Raw genomic sequence first — 21076 nt, 5'->3', positions numbered from 1 at the left:
ACCGCCTCTCGTCTTCAGTCAAGTATCCACAGATACCTACACTGCGGAGCATTTAAACAAAGCATTGATGGTCCATAGACCAGTTTGGGAATTTCTGCCTTTGGTAAAAATCACTCTTGCCAAAGGCTTCAGTATTTCTTCTTATTAAAAGGAAATTGGTATCTTCCTACCCACTCCCCCCCCCAACGTCACCTTCCATGAATCATAACTGAGGTTAGTAGCACTTAAGAACCTAGCCTCATGAAATCAACCCCGTTGGTCCATCCAGGTCAGTACTGCCTACAATGATTGACAGCATCACTCCAGGGTTTCAGCCAGGTGACATTCTCCGCTCCACCTGGAGGCGCTGGCAACAGAACCCAGGAACTTCTCAATGCAAGCTACATGCTCTACCACCACGTTAGCACTTGCTGCCTCCCTGGGATTTATTATTTTTAAGGTTCCTGAGCACAAGTTCAAAAATGCCTGCACACATGCCAGAATCGAGGCGGGGAGCAGAGAACCGGCGATTTAGGGAAGGGAGAATAAGCTCCATCCAGATGAATTTTGCGGACAGAGAGTGGCAGCAGAGACATCCAGATCCACGGCGGAAGAAACCGCAGAATGGGACCTGAACACACACGACCCTCTAGGGGGTCGCCAGCTGCCCCTTGGGCGATCGATCACCCAACTGGCGCTGTTTCGAGCGGGTCGCTGCGCTTCGGATCCTCGAACCGAATTAAAGCTATCAACGTTTCCCTCTTTAAAAGGGAAATCCCCTTATTCGGAATAGGATTCCTCGCAAGGAAAGGGGAAAGTTGACAGCTATGAACCGAATCAACCCCCCATTTGTCCTCATCGCTTTTCCAGGAAGCGCGCAAATTTGGAAACGCGTTTTGGTTTTGGGATTTCCCTTGGGGTGGAGCCACCTGGAAAGAAGCGGCGGAGAGCCACCATATAAGCGGCGGGGAGCAAAGGCCGCGCCAAGGCGAGCCCACCAGCGAAACCGCAGCGAGCCGAGGTAAAGGGCAGGCAGGGGCGGAGCGCGGCGCCGGCTGAGTCGGCTCCGGCGGCGGAAGAGGCGCGCGAGGCTCGGCGGAGTCTGCCAGCCCGCGTGCGCCTCGGCGTGCGCCTTTACGCGCCGTGGCGAAGCGTTTCTGGCGTTGCCGCGAATAGAAAGCGGAGATGCGCCTTCCGAGGGAACGCGTGGCGATGATTCGTGGCTCAGGTAGGGTCATCTGCGCTGCTTTCCTAGCGGAGATGACCCTTCCTTGAGGGTTCGCGTGGTCGCGCCGGCTGCATGTGGGTCTGTGTCTGGTGCGAGGTATGTGTGCAGATACAGGTATGGACAAGATGCTGGGGCGGACTTTGGTACTACTGCGCCCTGAGCGAGGACAAAGTTCGGCGCCGCCCCTGAATATTTATTATTTCCACATTTTGGTACAGTTTCTTTTTAATGGCTCTTCTCAGTAGGTACCCTTATAAACATAGTTGGTTATCATCGCCATCATCATCACCAGGTCTTCTCTGCGGTGGCGCCCTCCCATCAGATGTCAAGGTGATAAACACCGACACAACCTTTAGAAGACATCTGAAGGCAGCCCTGTATCAGGAGGTTTTTAATGTTTGACGTTTTGTTATGTTTTTAGATGCGCTGGAAGCCACCCAGAGTGGCTGGGGAAAACCCAGCCAGATGAGCAGGGCATAAATAATAAAATTATTATTATTAGCCTCTTCCGCACGGTGCCCTGTGCAGATGTGCATTCCGAGGGAAGGTAGGGGTCGTCAGTGCTGTTTTCGTGGCAGAGATGATGATTTCCTGTGTGTTCATGTGCCACTGGTGCATGTGTGTTTATGTCTGGTGGGAGGTATGAGACATGCATGTGTCTGTGCTGATGTACATGTGATGCTGTCATAAGGACATGAAGTTTTTGTCAGGTGCATGCGTGTGTGTTTGTGTGTACAGATGTGCATATGAGGCTGTCCTTAAATGTTCATCAGGTGTACAAAAGAGACTGTTCTTTGTTGAGCAGAATTCTTCTGCTATATTATAGGGTTTATTTAAAGTGCTATAATACTGCAAATCCACATACATTCTAAAGCACATTCAACACATGGTTTTCCCCAAAGAATTCTGGGAACTGTAGTTAAGGCTGCTAGCATTGTAGCTCTGTGATGGGAGGTTACAGTTTCCAGGATCCTTTGAGAGAAGTGCTTCAAATTTGTGTTCAATGCTTGCTGTGGATCCGCCCAAAGTGGCTGATTCGACCACTTCATCAAGTCTCTTTTTCAAAAGAATCCTGTCTTACAGATATAAATGCCTTTCTGTGTAAGCTACCCACCCAAATTAATCATGTAACTTTATACATTTAAATTGGGAAGTACAGTATATAAACTGGGAAGAAAAGCAGTGTGTGTGTTGCATAGCAGTGTTAGAAATTCCCCAGGCACATTTTGCAACCATGTGGAGATGTCTTGTTGCCAGATTGGCGACTGACATCTCCGTCTGGTTGGGCCCTCCAGCAGATAAGGAGAAGAATTTATTTATTGCATTCATATCTCAACTTTTTCTCGAAGGAGTACATGGTTCACCCCCTACCACTCCGCAGTGAATCCTTACAATGACCCACAGTGAGCTTCACAACTGAGTGCGGATTTGAACCCTGATCTCCCAGGTCCTGGTCCGACACTCTAACCACTACACCACACTGGCTTCCTAGAGCACTTCTGCTGTGGGGCAGCTCTATAAATTAAGTATGGGGAAATAAATGTGGGGAAAGCAAAATGTCACTTAGAGAAAGGATCTGAAATATTTTCCTTGAAGCTTGAATTTGTTTTCTTCTGGATTGTTTTATTTGATGTGTTAATGTGTTGTAAACTGCTTTGAGATTTTTTTCTTTAAAATATAAAGTGGTATAATAATAATAATAATAATAATAATAATAATAATAATAATTCACTGCAAAAGGTGCCTTGGTATTCCATTGCGGTGACTATGTTCTTTTCGCTCAAAAGGAGTGAGGTTTCCTTCATTCTCTTAAGCCAGCCTTCCGCATTATGCAACCCTGCTCTGGTTTTATATCTCTTACTAACCCTGTGCTGGCTGGGGATGTTGGGAGTCATAACCCAAAATATCTGGAGGGTGTCTGAGATGACTTCAGTTGGGCTACTGTGGTTAATTCTTTTGGTCCTAGCAGAGATGTCTGGGATTCACACAGAGTTTATTTAAGTAATAAACTTTTATTGGGTAAAGATTTATTCTTAATTGAAAAGATTTGTGTGGCTGGATGCTTCCCAGATCCTTGCGCTATTGGGATGTGAGGTCTGTGTCTTGTTTCACATAAGCATAACACACACTTTTCATCTTATATCTTGCTTGGCTTAGCATGTGTTTGGAGAAGGGCTGTGGCTGAGGGTCAGAGCATGCCAGATCCTTGGGATCTCTAGGTAGGACATGGGAAGACTGCCTGGCGAAGAGCCTGGAGAGCCACTGCCAGTCCGTGTAGACATTATTGAGGGTGTTGAACTGCTCTTACTGTCAGAATGTTCTTCCTGAAGTTTAATTGGAACCTCATTTTTTGTCATTTGAAGCCATTGGTTTGGGTCCCTTGACAGATAGATGGCTGGTTCCTATTTAACATTGTGTACGAGTCGTATGTCAGCTCCAGTCTCTTTGTGCATCTTCTTCTTAATGCACCTGTCTTCAAAGAAACCTCATTCTAAGATAAGACATTTGGCTATGATCCAAGGCTAGGTGGTGTAATCCATAGGTAGCAAGAAGTTACACGCTTCTTGACTATATGGAACTGGCGGAAATGACCGGCAGAATCCGAGACCAGGGAGAAGAGTCGGTGGAAGAAGATTGGAAGAAATTTAAAGACTATCTACAGAAATACTGCAAAATTAATGAATGTTAGAATGATGTTGGATTGAAGTTAAGTGGTTTTCAGCAGTAATGTTATAAAGGAATGTGCAAAAATGGATTGTTAACAGGTGATAATCTAAAGTTATAATATATTAAGATTAAAGATTAGGATAAAAACAAAGAGGGAAAGGATTTGCTGAACCAACTAATTGAACTGGAATACAAAAAAGGGAGGTGTGAGGAGGTCTGGGGAACAAGCAAATGAAAGATAAGATACGGAAAGATTGAATAGTTTTTAACTGTTTTTACTTTGTATTTTTTCTTTTTCTTTTTTCTTTTTGTAACATTTTGAAAACTTTAATAAATATCTTAAAAAAAAAAAAAGTTACACGCTTCTTGCGGCAGGGAGATGTAGACTAGGGAGTTCAGAGGGAAATGAATTGAACTGGCCGTGGACAGATTCACACCGTAGATGGTTTGGATTGTGTGGAACTAGTTGATGGTTAAGGGACGCGGGTGGCGGTGTGGGTAAAACCTCAGCGCCTAGGACTTGCCGATCGCATGGGAAACAGCCAATATTGGACAAATTAAGAAGGTTCATTCTACTCTCCAAAGAACAGAACATCCCGTCCCTCAGCATTCCTGCGCATTGTGTTCTTTACGGTCTCTTTACACTCTGTTTCCTTTCACTTTTTCTTTCCCAGAACTACATCGTCTGCAAACACAAGAGAAGGGCGCTTTCCGTAAGCTGAGTCTGTGCTGCAGCAGACCCCACTTGATTCCAAGAGAGCGAGCAGGACTGTCAAGACCCTCGGAAGTAGTATGCAACTCTACAGCAAGCGGAACCCTTTCAGGACGCTCTCGGAGGTAGAGTTCCCGGCTCCCTTTTGCTTTCAGGGGTCTAGGTTTGCAAGCATAAATACGCTTGAACAGGGTAGAGCTGGAGGGTCCAACATGGGAGTTGTAGTCACCTGGAAGGCATCACGTTGGCTACTCTTGGTGTAGAGCAGGGTTTGCCAAACGTGGGTCTCCAGCTGTCATTGGACTACAACTCCCATCATCCCTGACCACTGGTCCTGCTAGCTAGGGATGATGGGAGTTGTAGTCCAACAACAGCCAGAGACCCAAGTTTGGGAAACCCTGGTGCAGAGAGAATGGAAGAACTCTCTCTCTCTCTCTCTCTCTCTCTCTCTCTCTCTCTCTCTCTCTCTCATGACTCTAGGGCTTGGCCGGGAGTAGGGGCATCAAGGCCTATTAGCAATGACAGCTAATGTTCAGAAGCAGCCTGCCTTTGACTGCTGGGGAGGGTGCAGAGGGTTGCGAAGCGCAAGGAAGGAGGGCTATCTTCCTACTTGTTGTATGGACTTCTTGGAAGCAGTTGAACTGGGATGTTGCCAAGTCAAGCAGAGTTCTGCATATCTTAAAGAGAAACAAGGAACACAGGAGGTGGCAGAATGCAGGTGGCTCAATATTCTAAGTGAGAGTTGCACGCATTGCTTTAGGGAAAGGAAGCCTGTTCCTAGTCTCAGGGCTGTTGTCTCTGCAGGGGAAGAAGGACTTGGAGCATGCATTGGCTTTTTGGACACAGAGGATGAACAGTAGGAGAAGACTTTTGTGCTCATGCCACGCTTGTGGGCTTCCCAGAGGCATGTGGAAAAGAGGGTGGTGGACGGGCCTTCTTATGCTAATAATAATAATAATAATAATAATAATAATAATAATAATACCCCACCCATCTGGCTGGGTTTTCCTAGCCACTCTGGGCGGCTTCCAACAAAATATTAAAATACAATAGTCTGTTAAACATTAAAAGCTTCCCTTTATAGGAACCTAAGAAGAGCGGGTAGCACTGTGGTCTAAACCACAGAGCCTAGGACTTGCCAATCGGAAGGTCGGCAGTTCGAATCCCCGCGACGGGGTGAGCTCCCATTGCTCAGTCCCAGCTCCTGCCAACTTAGCAGTTTGAAAGCACACCAGTGCAAGTAGATAAATAGGTACCACTCTGGCGGGAAGGTAAATGGCATTTGCATGCGCTGCTCTGGTTTCGCCAGAAGCGGCTTAGTCATGCTGGCCACATGACCCGGAAGCTGTACGCTGGCTCCCTCGGCCAATAAAGCGAGATGAGCGCTGCAACCCCAGAGTCGTTCGCGACTGGACTTAACTGTCAGGCATCCTTTACCTTTACCTTTTTTCAGAAGAGACTGGTGGGTCAGGCCAGTGGTCCGTCTAATCCTACATCCCATTCTCACTGTGGCCAACCAGATGTTTGGGAGAAAACTCCTCAGAGCAGGAACTGACCACGAGGATACTAGCAAAATGTTAGAAATCTCACCCAATGGCAGAAACCTTTGCCAAGGACAGTTACTGGGAAAGGAACACGGTTGCTGCATCCAGCTCACTTGCGCTCTCTCCCTTTGCCTTCTAGTGGGTGGTGCTCTACGTCCTGCTCTTGGGCCCCCCATGTTCCGGCAGCTACCCCACCTACAGCAGGCGAGATCGCCGGACCAATGAGGTGTTTGTGTGCAAGCAGTGCCCGCCGGGGACGTACGTGGCTGAAGAGTGCACCAATGATAAGGACACCGTTTGCCAGCCCTGCCCCGCTCTCCACTACACGCAATACTGGAACTACCTCAAGAAGTGCCTGTACTGCAACGTCTTCTGCAACAGCCTGGAAGAAGAGGTGCGGCCGTGCAATGGCACACACAACCGGGCTTGCCAGTGCAAGGCGGGCTACCACTCGGATTTGGATTTCTGCATAAAGCATTCCAGCTGCCCCTTGGGAACCGGAGTTGCTCAGCTTGGTATGTACCCTCACTCTTGAACCCAACAGGCACCGCTGTACTGGGGACAGCCCTCGGTTTGGGCTGGTTGTCCCTGGTAAATCACAAAAGTTAGAATCATAGAATTGTAGAGCTGGCTCACCAGGATCATCTAGTCCAGGCATAGGCAAACTCGGCCCTCCAGATGTTTTGGGACTACAATTCCCATCACCCTGACCACTGGTCCTGCTAGCTAGGGATGATGGGAGTTGTAGTCCAAAAACATCTGGAGGGCCGAGTTTGCCTATGCCTGATCTAGTCCAACCCCCTGCAATGCAGGAAACTCATCTAAAGCATCCCTGACAGATGGCCATCCAACCTCTACTCAGGGAAAGTCCACCACCTTCTGAGTGAGTCCGTTCCGCTGTCAGAAGAGCCCTTCTCATCAGAAAGTTCTTCCTGATGCTTAGTCGGAATCTCCTTTCTTGTCATTTGAGTCCATTGGTTAGAGTCCTACCCTCCGGATCAGCGGAAAACAAGCTTGCTCCCTCTTCCATGTGACAGACATCTGACATCCCTCTTCAGACTACCGTATCTCCTCTCAGTCTGCTCTTTTCCTGGCTAAACATACCCAGCTCCTTCAACTGTTCCTCATAAGGCCTGGTTTCCAGACCCTTGATCATCCTGGTCACCTGCCTCTGCACACATTCCAACTTGTCAGTACCTTTCATATATGGTAGTGCCTCGGGTTACAGACACTTCAGGTTACAGACTCCACTAACCCAGAAATAGTACCTCGGGTTAAGAACTTTGCTTCAGAATGAGAACAGAAATCGCATGGCAGTGACAGCGGGAGGCCCCATTAGCTAAAGTGGTACCTCAGGTTAAGAAGAGTTTCAGGTTAAGAACAGACCTCCGGAATGAATTAAGTACTTAACCCGAGGTACCACTGTATGTGTAAATAAATCATATTTACATACATATAAAGCTTGGTTTCCAGCTTAGTTTTGCATCTTGATGTTGTCTTGTTATAACATTATTTTTAAACTTGCATCCCTCCCGGAGGAGCCTGTACAACTTGTTGGCGTTGCCATTTCCTTCAGGGTACAGCTGTAGAACCACCTTTGCCAACCTGGTTGGCGCAGCCCGTCCTGCTACAGTCTAATGAGGCTCGTTTTGAGCCGTGGCGCCTACTGAATCGTAGGGCGATGCTGGGATTCCCCTCCTAGCATAAAGAGCACACTCTATTCTTGGCTTTTGAAACAGGATGGGAGAGAGTTGGGCAGTGGCTGGAAGCTGCAGGAGGCGAGAGGGCTCTTGTGGTCAGATCCTCCTATGGACTTCCCATAAGGGGCATCTGGTTGAGAACAAGATGCTGGACTAGATGGGTCATTAGCCTGATCCAGCAAGCTATTCTTATGTTCTTACATGTGCTGCGATTACTCTGTAGGGAGGGAGAAATGTGAGTGTGCCCAAAGGTCCCCTCTTCCAGCTGCTTTTGGTTTTGCAGGGCCAAGCCTCTGCATTCCTAACAGCAAGTGCCCCCGGCCATGATCTAAGTGGTGTCTGAAGTCGTGTCTGTCACCGGATCACCAAGTGACTTGGCAGGAGACCAGCGCTGTTCCACTTTCTCTTTTCTTTCTTAGACAGGGGGATTCCCTGGCATCATATTTCAGCGAAGGCGAAAGTTGCATATCTTGGAAAGGCAGCCTGGCTTTCATAAACACAGGGCTGGGCTCAGCTTTCATGGACAGCTCATCTCCCCTCGTCTTTGGTTCTCACTGAAATGGCTTTGCAGGGGGCGTTACGACTGATAAAATGTGACGCTCTGTACTCCATGAACAGTGGGGAATTCTGGCAAGGCTCTGCAAGATAGACAGTTGCCATCAGGGCTTTGCATGGGTTTGAAACCAGGTGTGTGCCACCTGTTTAGGGAAGCTTTTAATGTTTGATGCATTACTGTACAGTATTTTAATATTTTGTTGGAAGCTGACCAGAGTGTCTGGGAAAGCCCATCCAGATGGGTGGGGTATAAATAATAAATATTTGTTATTTGTTATTTATTATTTATTATTTATGGAGGTGCAGAAGCAAGCATACCGGCCAGAAATTCTCCCTGCAATGCAACGTCAGTCTGGCAGCCCTTATTCATTTGCCTTCCTCTCGCCAGTGCCTCTAGCAAACATCTATGTTTTCTGGAGTACAGTTCTGGTCATAGACCACATGGCTCAAGTCCTCTGTTCTGCCCAATGGGAGATGGTATCAAGTCACAAGTGTGGATGAGGCCTTGCACTGGGTGTGCTCAATGGGTGGACTCAGTTCAGAGAAGTTTTGTGGTTCAGTGGTGTTTTGCTCAGATTCTTTTCTATATGTTCTGTAATAAACTGGATTTTGGACTTTGAACAAGTTATATTATTCACATACTTTGTGGCAACCTATACCTGGCTTAGAATTCTGCCTTTTACTGAATCAGGCTAGCGTAGTGGATTTTCTTCAATTAACCCCTCCAGTTGTGAAGTTTAAGACCACTTTTGTTTTGTTTGGAACAACTGCGGCCACTGGGGAACGCACAAAAGTGAAGTCCATAAGTTACACGGGTTCACCTTAGCTTTACGTGTAGAAATGGTGGGAGGAAATGAAACCTTGTGGACCCACGTGTGTGGTTTGATTTTCTTGCAGTCCACGGGACTCTCAAGAGTCTCCTCCAGCACCATAATTCAAAAGCATCAATTCTTTGGCAATCAGCCTTCTTTATGGTCCAGCTCTCACTTCCATACATCACTACTGGGAAAACCATAGCTTTAACTATATGGACCTTTGTTGGCAAGGTGATGTCTCTGCTTTTTAAGATGCTGTCTAGGTTTGTCATTGCTTTTCTCCCAAGAAGCAGGTGTCTTTTAATTTCGTGACTGCTGTCACCATCTGCAGTGATCATATTCTGCAAATAATAGATATACTGATAATATGCTATACTACACTGAAATGTTTAAATGTTTGATTGTCCTTGAATTTTCCCAATACACTTGCCATCCTCTCCTGCCACACCCTTAGAGAACCCCAGTACCAAGTGGTCCTACAAGACCCTCAGCAATTTTTTAAGTGCTACATGGGGGGGGGGGAGACATTTGGGAGCCGCTGTTCCTAGACAGTGCCCAGCTCCATTCGGAATTTGCATGCAGTGCTTGCTCACAGCTTCTTCTTCTTCTTTTGCCATGGCTGTATCTTACAGGCAACCCGCAGGAGGACACTACATGTATCCCGTGTCCTCAGGGGACCTTTTCCGACTCTGTTTCCAGCACTGAGGTTTGCCAACCCCACCGGGACTGTTCTAAGCAAGGCCTGGCGGTCAGCGTCCCTGGGAACCAGTTCCATGACACCTTCTGCACTGCTTGCAAGATGAGCAAAGCCAACAGCACCAAGGACAAAGCAGATGAATTACTAGGTGAGAAGCTGCATGGGGGCACAGGTACCCCCCCCCTGAACATTTCAAATGGACATCAAGCACTTGTGACTTAAAGGTAAAGGTAAAGGTACCCCTGCCCGTACGGGCCAGTCTTGACAGACTCTGGGGTTGTGCGCCCATCTCACTCAAGAGGCCGGGGGCCAGCGCTGTCCGGAGACACTTCCGGGTCACGTGGCCAGCGTGACATCGCTGCTCTGGCGAGCCAGAGCTGCACACGGAAACGCCGTTTACCTTCCCGCTAGAAAGCGGTCCCTACTTATCTACTTGCACTCGGGGGTGCTTTCGAACTGCTAGGTTGGCAGGCGCTGGGACCGAGCAGCGGGAGCACACCCCGCCACGGGGATTCGAACCGCCGACCTTTCGATCGGCAAGCCCTAGGCGCTGAGGCTTTTACCCACAGCGCCACCTTCAGCAAAATTTTACCTTCAGCAAAATCCTGGGCCCTGTAATTTAGGAGTTCTTTTGTGCCCTTTCCAGAACTCCCACTCTTGCCGGCTTATGGTCCGTCCACCCCATGCTTTTAGAGCACTCTTATTCCACTTAAATAATCACTGAGAATCCTGGGAACTGTAGTTTGCTAAGGGTGCTGAGAACTGTAGCTCTGTGAAGTCAGCACCTTTAACGAACTGCAGTTCCCAGAATACTCCATGACTGCCGTAACGTATGGTGTGTGGCAGCCCCGTTCTGGGTCTGCTGTAGTTTCTGAGTCATGCACATAGAGCACATTGCAGCATAGCTGTCAACCTTCCCTTTTTTGCGGGAAATTCCCTTATTCCAGCACCGTTTCCCGCTGCTTCCCTGGATTGTTAGATATCCCAAAGACTGTCCCCAGGACAGGTGAAGCTGCTGATCCCTTATTTCCGAGGCTGCTGATCCCTTATTTTCAAATCTGAAAGTTGACAGCTATGCATTGCAGTAGTCATGGCAAGTTTCATAGGCAACACTTTAAAGCTGGGTCAGAGAGCCTGGGAATTTCAAAAACATCACTCTAATGCTGGTCTGTTGAGTTGCCAGTGGATTCTATTTTCTGCCCTTGTAACCTACTCCACAAATCCCTTTTTGGATTGAAGCATGGCTTAGCTTATCAGGTGCCTAAAAACAACATGTAGAAGTCTACTGAATAGTAAAAGGTAAAGGGACCCCTGACCATTAGGTCCAGTCGTGCCCGACTCTGGGGTTGCGGTGCTCATCTCGCTTTCTTGGCTGAGGGAGCTGGCGTACAGCTTCCGGGTCATGTGGCCAGCATGACTAAGCTGCTTCTGGCGAACCAGAGCAGCGCACGGAAACGCCGTTTACCTTCCTGCCGGAGCGGTACCTATTTATCTACTTGCACTTTGACGTGCTTTCGAACTGCTAGGTTGGCAGGAGCTGGGACCAAGCAACAGGAGCTCACCCTATCGCGGGGATTTGAACCGCCGACCTTCTGATCGGCAACTCCTAGGCTCTGTGGTTTAGACCACAGCACCACCCACCCACTGTAATATGAGCCTGGCACTAAAGGCCTTATTCACACCACCTAATACCGAGACCTGTTTTGTTCCCCGCCCTGCCTTCTCCAGGAATCGGGAGTGATTGTCAAGACGCCATAATAGACTTTGTGCCTTACCAAGTCGGGTCGCAGAGACGGCTGGAGAGACTGCTGCACAGAATCAACGGAAGTGCACCTGCCGCAGGTTGTGATGAGAAGAGCCCATTAGTGCTCCAGGTGGAACTCCATGCCTTCCTCATCCAGCTCAAGGACACTCTGGGGAAACAGGTCGTGGTGCAGAAGCTCTGGAAAGCCCTGGATCACATGAAATTGCAGAATATACAAAAGAAGATCCAAAAGCATTTCTTGAGCTCATGAGATTGGACGTGGGTTCAAGTTATAAAAAGGATATGCACAAGCGCCTCTGAGAAAAATAACCAGTACCATTTTGTTCTGCGACTGGGACTTTATCTAAGAGGACATTGTCTTCCCTTGGGCTTTGCTTATTAAAAAAAATTCCCCTCTTTGAAAAGAAACAAAAATTAATGGACACAATTTTTAACAAGTCTGATTTTCCCTCAAGCAGGGAAAATGTATTTCCCTGATGTATTCCTGCAATGTATTCCCTGATGAAATTGTGCACCTTGGGGGTCCTGAACTTCCAAGGAATTGGTTTTTTTAAAAGCATTTTACTCAGTATTAGGGTTTTTTTTAAAAAATGTGCTACTTATTCTCCCCTGCCACCCAAACAGAACACGCAAAACGAGCATAAATATATCAATAATAACTGATTTATCCTTTCCACAATCCTATCACTGCGGCCCATTTGTTCCAGGGGAAGAGATGGTTTATGTTGGATTGGTTACACTTGCATATATTTTTTTATATTTTAATTTATCTTGCCATTCATAACTCTGGTTTTCTTAGTTGTTAGCGTTTTTATACTGCCCCAACAAACAAAGAGGTTGGTGACCAGACAGGATTATCAAGAGGCTAAATCTGTCTGGAAGGCCAGTGCGTGCATTTAAGTTTCTAAAATATATAAGCCTAATATTGCCAGATATATCAACAGCATGTTCCACATGAATGAAACATGGGGAAGGGGAAAACAAGGAACAGTCTATGCAGACAAACTTTCACCAGTCAAAATTAGTTGAAAGCTTTACCCTGGCATGGGGCCCAGGAATTGTTCCCACCCAGGGTAAGAGCCCAAAGTGCTGGAAGCTGGTTCTTCAAACAACAGCTGAAATTCTCAGGAAGTTCAACATGACCTCGGGATGAGAGTAGATCCAACATATTCTAAAATCCAGCATTATTTTCCGAAGCTTTATTCCATTTGCTGGAAACCACAGGCGGGGAGAGGGCTCTTGTGTTCGAATCCTGATTGTGGATCTGGGGTGGGGGCACTGTGAGAGTAGAATGTTGGACTAGATGGGTCACTGATCCAGCAGATCCTCTTCTTAATATTCTTAACACCGTAATTTTAACCTTTTTTTAAAAAAAAATAATCCATTGTAATTTCATTTTAAGTGGTCGAAAAGGCTCTGGAGGCCTGGGTCCAGATTGACAGCCAGTGTGGCCTAGCGGTTAGAGTGCCAGACTAAGACCTGGGTTCGAATCCCCACTCTGCCATTAAGCTCACTGAGTGACCTTCGACCAGTCCCTGTCTCTCCACCTAACCTACTTCACAGGGTTGTCGTGAAGATAAGAAGGGAAGGCGAGAACCATGTACGCCACCTTGAGCTCCTTGGTCTATAAAGGTGATGAATGCATGAATGGATTGTGGAGGTAAGGACCCCCTTAAATGGTCCTGGGTTGGTGCTTCCAGGTCCAGCCTGCCCCAGGTTAATGGCTCTCAGATCTGAATGCTTGCCTTGTGTCACACCAATCTGTTAGCTGTAAGCAATAAAAGTTGTGGGCATTTTTATCCCATCTCTCATGTGGTTCGATTCTTGCTTTTCTGCTCTGCTCCATTGCGGAGCCTCAGTGGATTAAACGTGACCGGCAAAAGTAGCATATTGAGCCAAGCGCTTTGCAAAAGTAGAATGGTGATTTCCACGTGGCATTGTTTGGAATTTACTGCAAGAATGCCTCTCTGGTTGTGGAAATTCTAAGGTTTTCTTAGCACATGGGTTGGTAAGGCAAGTTAAGAGAAGGAAACAGGAACTTCCCTTGAGAGTAAAGTTTGCTGTCTTGGATAATAATTACCGTATTATTGATTTATTAATTCCTCCTAGATAAAGGTCTCAACACAATGTATGACAGAGACAATTCAAAACATAAAAGGGCTAATACGTTTAAAACAAAACTAAAACCCTAAGAAGTGGACACTCGTCACAGTGACCCACTTCACCAGCTGGGAAAGCCCCTTGGAGCAAAAATGCCTCCTGTTGTTTCTGGAAAATGCAGATAGTGGACTCCTGTCGTATCCCAGCATAGCAAGGGCAGCCACACAGATGCAATCTCCATTGTTTATAAACCACAGGACAAAAAATGAATTGTGCTCATTTCCTTCTCTTGATTGCTGCAGGAGATTCCGGATAGACTACAATGATGTGCTGTGGATTAAAAAGAACAAAACAAAATTTTACTGTGTCCATGCTTATACTAAGACTGCAAAAAGGAGTGCAAGACAGCAAGGGTTGCAGTTCACAAACCTGTGGGCAGAGACAGAATAGCAAATCTGGAGCAAGCATTGACATTTGTCCCTTTGCAAAACTGCAAAAGAAATCCTAGAGATTGACAGCCGCCTACCACAGTGTTTTTGACTTCCTGCTGGTGCCTCGGGTGGTGAAGTGGCAGGATGGGCAGTGGCTTTCCAAGCTTCACCTGGGGGTATTGTAGACTTTCTGCATGCACAGTAGAGGTACACACACACACACACACACACACACACACACACACACACAGACTTTTCTGACTCCACCTCTTTGAAAATTCACCATGGATTTCTGAGACTCTGCCAGGGCTTATGCACCATTGGCATCAGAAGCCCTGCTGCACCAGCACCTTTGGCTGAGAGATGATGTCTCCCAAGGTCAAACTACACCTGAAGGCTATTAAATGTCTTTGCATCTAACTAAAAAAATTCCTTCCAGTAGCACCTTAAAGACCAACTAAGTTAGTTCTTGGTATGAGCTTTCGTGTGCATGCACACTTCTTCAGATACTCTGAAACAGAAGTTGCAAGATCCTTCTATATAGTGAGAAGGTGGGGAGGGGTATTACTCAGAAGGGTGGTGGGAATGGGTGATTGGCAGATAGCTGTGATGAGCCTGTTGACGACTCTTAACGACTGCAATAGGTCTTACGGGAAAAAGCAAGGGGTGAGAAGGTGAAAAATGGCTTTGTCATGTATAATGAGATAAGAATCCAATGTCTTTGTTCAGACCAGGTCTCTCCATGGTTTTAAGTTTGGTAATGAGTTGCAATTCAGCAGTAATACCCCTCCCCACCTTCTCACTATATAGAAGGATCTGACAACTTCTGTTTCAGTGTATCTGAAGAAGTGTGCATGCACACGAAAGCTCATACCAAGAACTAACTTAGTTGGTCTTTAAGGTGCTACTGGAAGGAAATTTTTTTGTGTTGACTATGGCAGACCAACACGGCTACCTATCTGTATTTGCATCTAACTGGCAGGTTTGTTTACGTGCAATTGATTGTGAAGGAGATCAGACCAGGCATGGAGAGGGGATTTGTTCCTTACCTACTGCATATCTTGGGGAAAATCCTTCCTTTGAAGCTAGCATTTGTGCTAAGAAAAGTCATCCACTGGTACAACTAGGAGGGTTTTATTCCAAAGCAAGTAGACTATGTTGGTATTGCAGCTGGAATGTGCCTTCGGGTGAACTCGCCCCAGAGCACAGTCCAAACACAAAGTCTGCGTGTGCAAGATTTGTTTTCTTTGCAAAGTCTCCTCTTTATGCATTCTCCTGCTAAATATACACATGCTGCTATTCCGTTAATTGGAGCCTGTTATTAAAGGTGTTCTGCATTTTTAGACTTAATCATTCAAGCATTGCAAACTTATGGGTTTTTGAAAAATTATTGATAATATTAGATCCAGTTGTAGCATTTCTGGATCGGTTCAAAGTTAAAATGTACTGCTCAGAAATATACTGCTCAATCAGCAAAAGCTTCTAATATATAACAATATAACATATCCATTCAAAGTACCAACGATATCAAACATTCAATGCGTGCAAGGCATAAATCAAGGCATAAATCAAGCCAGCACTTTATGAACAAATATGCATAATAAAACTGCATGTTTGTTAAAATTATTTGTCAGGGTCGATTTACCAGAACAATTTTTTTAAAACCAAAAACAATTCAGCGAAGAACCTGAATGAGCAGGAAGTTGCAGAGTGTAGGCTCTGCTCACTGAAGGGACTGATTATCTGCAAGGAGGGTGCGGTTTTATGGGATTATTTCCATATGCATTGTTCTGCCAGCATTTCGGTATCAAAATTGCTACGTCGTTTGCTGGCTGGGTTTCCAGGCAACGCGCCCACAGAAACACATGCTTTGGGATCTTGCTTTCAAGACTTCACACTTCTCCATCCGAACTGCCTTTGTATACATTTCAGCCTCAGACTGAAGCACTCTGGGCAGTTATGCTGAATCACTTGGAAGCTAGAGTTGGCAGGCGCAAGCAGGCGCATGACGAGATGATCCCCAGTTGCACTGAGTGCATGACTAGACCACTCAGACATTAAGGCCTCTCACTGCCACCAGCAGGTGGGTTAAGTACCCGCCACAGCGAGCAAATAAATGGGCTTAAATTAGAAAGCAAAATATTGGTTACGGGGATGCGTTGCCACAGAACGTCTCTCTCACTTGGAAAGAATTCTACCGTATCCCTGCCCGGAGATGACGGCAATGAACTTTTCACATCGGACGGCGGGGATTCCACAAGCTCTGTACGAGGGCTTGCTTCAGGGCTTCGCTGTACAGAAATTAGCCAGCTGTGGCATGTAAGTGTGCATTCGCTTTCCAAAAGAAAAAATAGAAGCGAATATGTCCAATCTGGTTTATTTCCACCCCCACACCCCAATTGTTATCAAACAAATTGTTGTCACATACTAGCCAGGCTCATGTGTGGAATGGCCCTTAGCTGCCAGTTTTCCGTTTCAATAACAATAATAATAATTTATTATTTGTACCCCGCCCATCTGGCTGGGTTTCCCCAGCCACTCTGGGCGGCTTCCAACAAAGACCAAAAATACACTAAAATGTCATACATTAAAAACTTCCCTGAACAGGGCTGCCTTCAGATGTCTTCTAAAAGTCAGATAGTTGTTTATCTATTTGACATCTGAAGGGAGGGCGTTCCACAGGGTGGGTGCCACTACCGAGAAGGCCCTCTGCCTGGTTCCCTGTAACCTCACTTCTCGCAATGACGGAACCGCCAGAAGGCCCTCGGCGCTGGATCTCAGTGTCTGGGCTGAATGATTGGGGTGGAGACGCTTCTTCAGGTATACAGGACCGAGGCCGTTTAGGGCTTTAAAGGTCAGCACCAACACTTTGAATTGTGCTCGGAAACGTACTTTTCAAGACCGGTGTTATGTGGTGTCAGCGGCCGCCCCCAGTCACCAGTCTATCTGCCGCATTCTGGATTAGTTGCAGTTTCCGGGTCACCTTCAAAGGTAGCCCCACGTAGAGCGCATTGCAGTAGTCCAAGCGGGAGATAACCAGAGCATGCACCACTCTGGCAAGACAGTCTGCGGGCAAGGAGGGTGTCAGCCTGCGTACCAGATGGAGCTGGTAATCAGCTGCCCTGGACACAGAATTGACCTGCGCCTCCATGGACAGCTGTGAGTTCAAAATGACTCCCAGGCTGCGCACCTGGTCCTTCAGGGGCACAGTTACCCCATTCAGGACCAGGGAGTCCTCCACACCTGCCTACCTCCTGTCCCCCAAGAACAGTACTTCTGACTTGTCAGGATTCAGCCTCAATCCATTAGCCACCAGACATCAGGCCGCCAAAATTTAAGAAGGATGTTGACAAGCTGGAACACCCTTTACCCGAAGGTCCCAGGACGGTTCACATAAAATGGAAAGCGTAATGCTGGTGGTCAACAAAAGAGGTTTGTTTCAAGGCAAATCTTAAAAAATGTAGTATAAACACCAAATACTGGGAAACACTGGCCTGTAAGTGCTCGAGTTGGAGAACAGCCTTTACCAGAGGTGTCATCGGCTTTGAAGACACTCGAACTCAGGAAGCAAGGGAGAAACATGCTAAGAGGAAGGCACGCTTGGCAAATCCACACCATGATCAACTCCCACCTGGGAACCAATGTCCCCACTGTGGAAGGACGTGTGGATCCAGAATTGGCCTCCACAGTCACTTATGGACTCATTGTTAAAACCGTGTTTATGGAAGACAATCTTACTCTGCTACGAGGGATCGCCAAAGATGGGAGTTGAGTTCAGCAAAGCCCCACCTCTGGTATATCAGAAGGGGCTGTGCACCTCTGGCAATGTTAACAGATATATATATACACCAACCACAAAACCCCAGAATAGTTTAAAAGCAGCTATGTAATAACATTTAAAAAATAAAAATCAACAATCAGTTCAAAACTGCAGCAGAAGCCAAAAGGAGTACAGTGAAGACGCCTGCCTGATTTCAATAGGCAGGAAGTTGCAGTTGTTATTCTAAGTTGTCTCTCTTTTAATGACTTGTGCTGCTGCTTCTGCGCAGGTGTTTATGCTAAGGTCTCACTCCTGCACTAACTGCAGCTTCTGGAAGAACATTAGACCTAAGAAGTTGACCTAGATTTGGAGGGCTGAGTCGCTTGCCAGCATCTAATGGGCTTTGGTTGCCACCTTTAACTGACATTCATTTGCATTCTGGTTTCCTTCATTTCTTTATCGAAACCATCTACTTCCTCCCTGGGAGGAATATGACTTTCATGCTGGAAACGGTTAGATGTGGCTCAGCAAAAACGTTCATCGCGAGTTGACTAGTATTTTCTATTGAGTTTAGTATCACAAAGGTTGCTTAAGATTAGCTCTTAAGAACTGATGGGTTTGACGGGGCTTAGCAGTGATTTGGAGACAGGTCACACTCATGAGTGACATGGGACACATTGTGTGAATAATCCACCCATCCCTTTTCCCTGAGAGAACAGGGCATGTGATAGAGGCCTGTCAGTCACATGACATATAAAAGCCCACACAGGCACACAGTATTTAATTCCACTACAGACCCTCCAACATTTCTCTGATGAAAATAGGGATGTCCTATTCCATTGCTGTTGTTATTCATGCCCCGTCCATTTGACTGGGTTGCCACGGCCACTCGGGGCGGCTTCCAACATATATAAAAACATATATATCTGTAAAATAAAACATTTAACATTCAAAAACTTCCCTATACAGGGCTGCCTTCAGGTGTCTTCTAAAGCAGTGTTCCCCAACCTTGGGCCTCCAGCTGTTTTTGGACTACAACTCCCATCATCCCTCGCTAGCAAGACCAGTGGTCAAGGATGATGGGAATTGTAGTCCAAAAACAGCTGGAGGCCCAAGGTTGGGGAACACTGTTCTAAAGCAGTGTTCCCCAACCTTGGGCCTCCAGCTGTTTTTGGACTACAACTCCCATCATCCCTCGCTAGCAAGACCAGTGGTCAAGGATGATGGGAATTGTAGTCCAAAAACAGCTGGAGGCCCAAGGTTGGGGAACACTGTTCTAAAGGTTGCATAGTTACTTATCTCCTAGGCTCGAGGGTTGCACAATTCCATACCCTCCAACATTTCTCCAATATGCCACTATGGTGTAGTGGTTAAGAGCGGTAGACTCGTAATCTGGTGAACCGGGTTCGCTTCCCCGCTCCTCCACATGCAGCTGCTGGGTGACCTTGGGCCAGTCACACTTCTTTGAAGTCTCTCAACCCCACTCACCTCACAGAGTGTTTGTTGTGGGGGAGGAAGGGAAAGGAGAATGTTAGCCGCTTTGAGACTCCTTAAAGGGAGTGAAAGGCAGGCTATCAAATCCAAACTCTTCTTCTCTTCTTCTTCTTCAATGAAAAGAGGGAAGTCCTAAGGAAAAGCAGGACATTCCAAGGTCAAAAATCTGAAACTGGGATGGCTTCTGTAAATCTGGGAAAGCAGGGACACTTGGAGGGTCTGTCAGTATGGTGTTCAGCGAAACAGGGACGGTCAAAGCCAGTGTGGTGTAGTGGTTATGAGCGGTAGACTCGTAATCTGGTGAACTGGGTTCACTTCCCCGCTCCTCCACCTGCAGCTGCTGGGTGACCTTGGGCAAATCACACTTCTCTGAAGTCTCTCAGCCCCACTCACCTCACAGAGTGTTTGTTGTGGGGGAGGAAGGGAAAGGAGATTGTTAGCTGCTTTGAGACTCCTTTGGGTAGTGATAAAGCGGGATATCAAATCCAAACTCCTCTTCTTCTTCTCTTGAGCCAGTGAGGGGATGCATGAAACCGAAACTAAACCCTGACAAGGTGGAGACATTGTGGGTAGGTGGCGGGACTGTGCACTGGATTTGGCCAAAGCTTGAATGCCAAAGTGAATCAGGCAAATTTGGATGGGACCTGGTTTGGGTCGAGTCAAATCAAGACAGCCTCAGATTGGCTTGGGTTCAGTAGTCTCACCTGGAGTGATTGGGACTGCAGGGCATCTCTTGCGAACGGTGCAGGGAACCAGCTATTATTATTATTATTATTATTATTATTATTATTATTATTATTGGTGTGCCGCCCATCTGACTGGGTTGCCCCAGGCACTCTGCTTCAGCAATATGCTCACCACAACAAAACAAACCACAACTAGGCACCACAGCTTAAGAAGGATAAAGGTAAAGGTAAAGGAGCCCTGACAGTTAAGTCCAGTCACAGATGACTCTGGGATTGTGGCGCTCGCGCAACGGAACATTGAAACCAGAGCAGCGCACGGAAACGCCGTTTACCTTCCTGCTGGAGTGGTACCTATTTATCTACTTGCACTTTTTGGCATGCTTTCGAACTGCTAGGTTGGCAGGAGCAGGGACCGAGCAACAGGAGCTCACCCCATCACGGGGATTCGAACTGCCGACCTTCTGATTGGCAAGCCCAAGAGGCTCAGTGGTTTAAACCACAGCGCCACCCGTGTCCCTTGTGTTAAGAAGGATAGTGATGGATATTTAAGGTTCTGCAGAACACATGAAAAGGATCTAGGGGTCTTAGTAGGCCACAAGCTTAACATGATGTGGCGGCAGCAGGAAATAAAAAAGAAGCGAATGCAATTCTTGGCTGCAGCAACAGAAATCTAGTGTCCAGATCAAGATAAGTAAAGGTACTGCTTTATTCTGCCTTGGCCAGCTCCCACCTGGAGTGTCTAGTTCTGGGCACCACCTTTTGCAAATATACTCTGGAGGTTTAGAAGAAACCCCAGAGCAGATTTAGGGGTATGCAGCAGGAGGTGTGGCGTGTGGGAAGCAGAAATCCTTGCCTGATGGAATGAGTTAGTTGGATACCATCTTGATCCCTAACTTGGTATTCTGCATTGGCTGAGTTTATTATAACAGGAAGTTTTTCTGGG

General features: G+C 46.8%; 1 protein-coding gene across 4 annotated transcripts; it reads left to right on the top strand.

Moving 5' to 3' along the window:
• Positions 1-725: 725 nt before the first annotated feature.
• TNFRSF6B (TNF receptor superfamily member 6b) lies at positions 726-13466 on the top strand. Of its 4 annotated transcripts, none has more exons than XM_028735498.2 (5): positions 726-1000; positions 4549-4711; positions 6270-6645; positions 9833-10045; positions 11626-13466. In XM_028735498.2, the coding sequence occupies exons 2-5, from the start codon at positions 4667-4669 to the stop codon at positions 11910-11912; spliced, it is 921 nt and encodes a 306-aa protein (XP_028591331.2). In that variant the 5' UTR covers positions 726-1000; positions 4549-4666; the 3' UTR covers positions 11913-13466. The 4 variants fall into 4 exon arrangements, with proteins under 4 accessions (XP_028591331.2, XP_028591333.2, XP_028591334.2 ...); XM_028735500.2 differs by lacking the exon at positions 726-1000 and adding an exon at positions 1044-1303; XM_028735501.2 differs by lacking the exon at positions 726-1000 and adding an exon at positions 1045-1321.
• The last annotated feature ends 7610 nt before the right edge of the window (positions 13467-21076 follow it).

The sequence above is a fragment of the Podarcis muralis genome, chromosome 5, assembly GCF_964188315.1.
Source record: "Podarcis muralis chromosome 5, rPodMur119.hap1.1, whole genome shotgun sequence".
Classification (NCBI taxonomy): domain Eukaryota; kingdom Metazoa; phylum Chordata; class Lepidosauria; order Squamata; family Lacertidae; genus Podarcis; species Podarcis muralis.
This window is presented reverse-complemented; position numbering and strand designations above follow the sequence as displayed.

Bases quoted from the DNA above. Each gene is read 5' to 3' on its own strand.
- TNFRSF6B (XM_028735498.2), top strand. From the start codon at position 4,667: ATGCAACTCTACAGCAAGCGGAACCCTTTCAGGACGCTCTCGGAG. The intron at 4,712-6,269 runs GTAGAGTTCCCG...TTTGCCTTCTAG, and splicing joins CTTTCAGGACGCTCTCGGAG to TGGGTGGTGCTCTACGTCCT. The intron at 10,046-11,625 runs GTGAGAAGCTGC...TGCCTTCTCCAG, and splicing joins CAAAGCAGATGAATTACTAG to GAATCGGGAGTGATTGTCAA.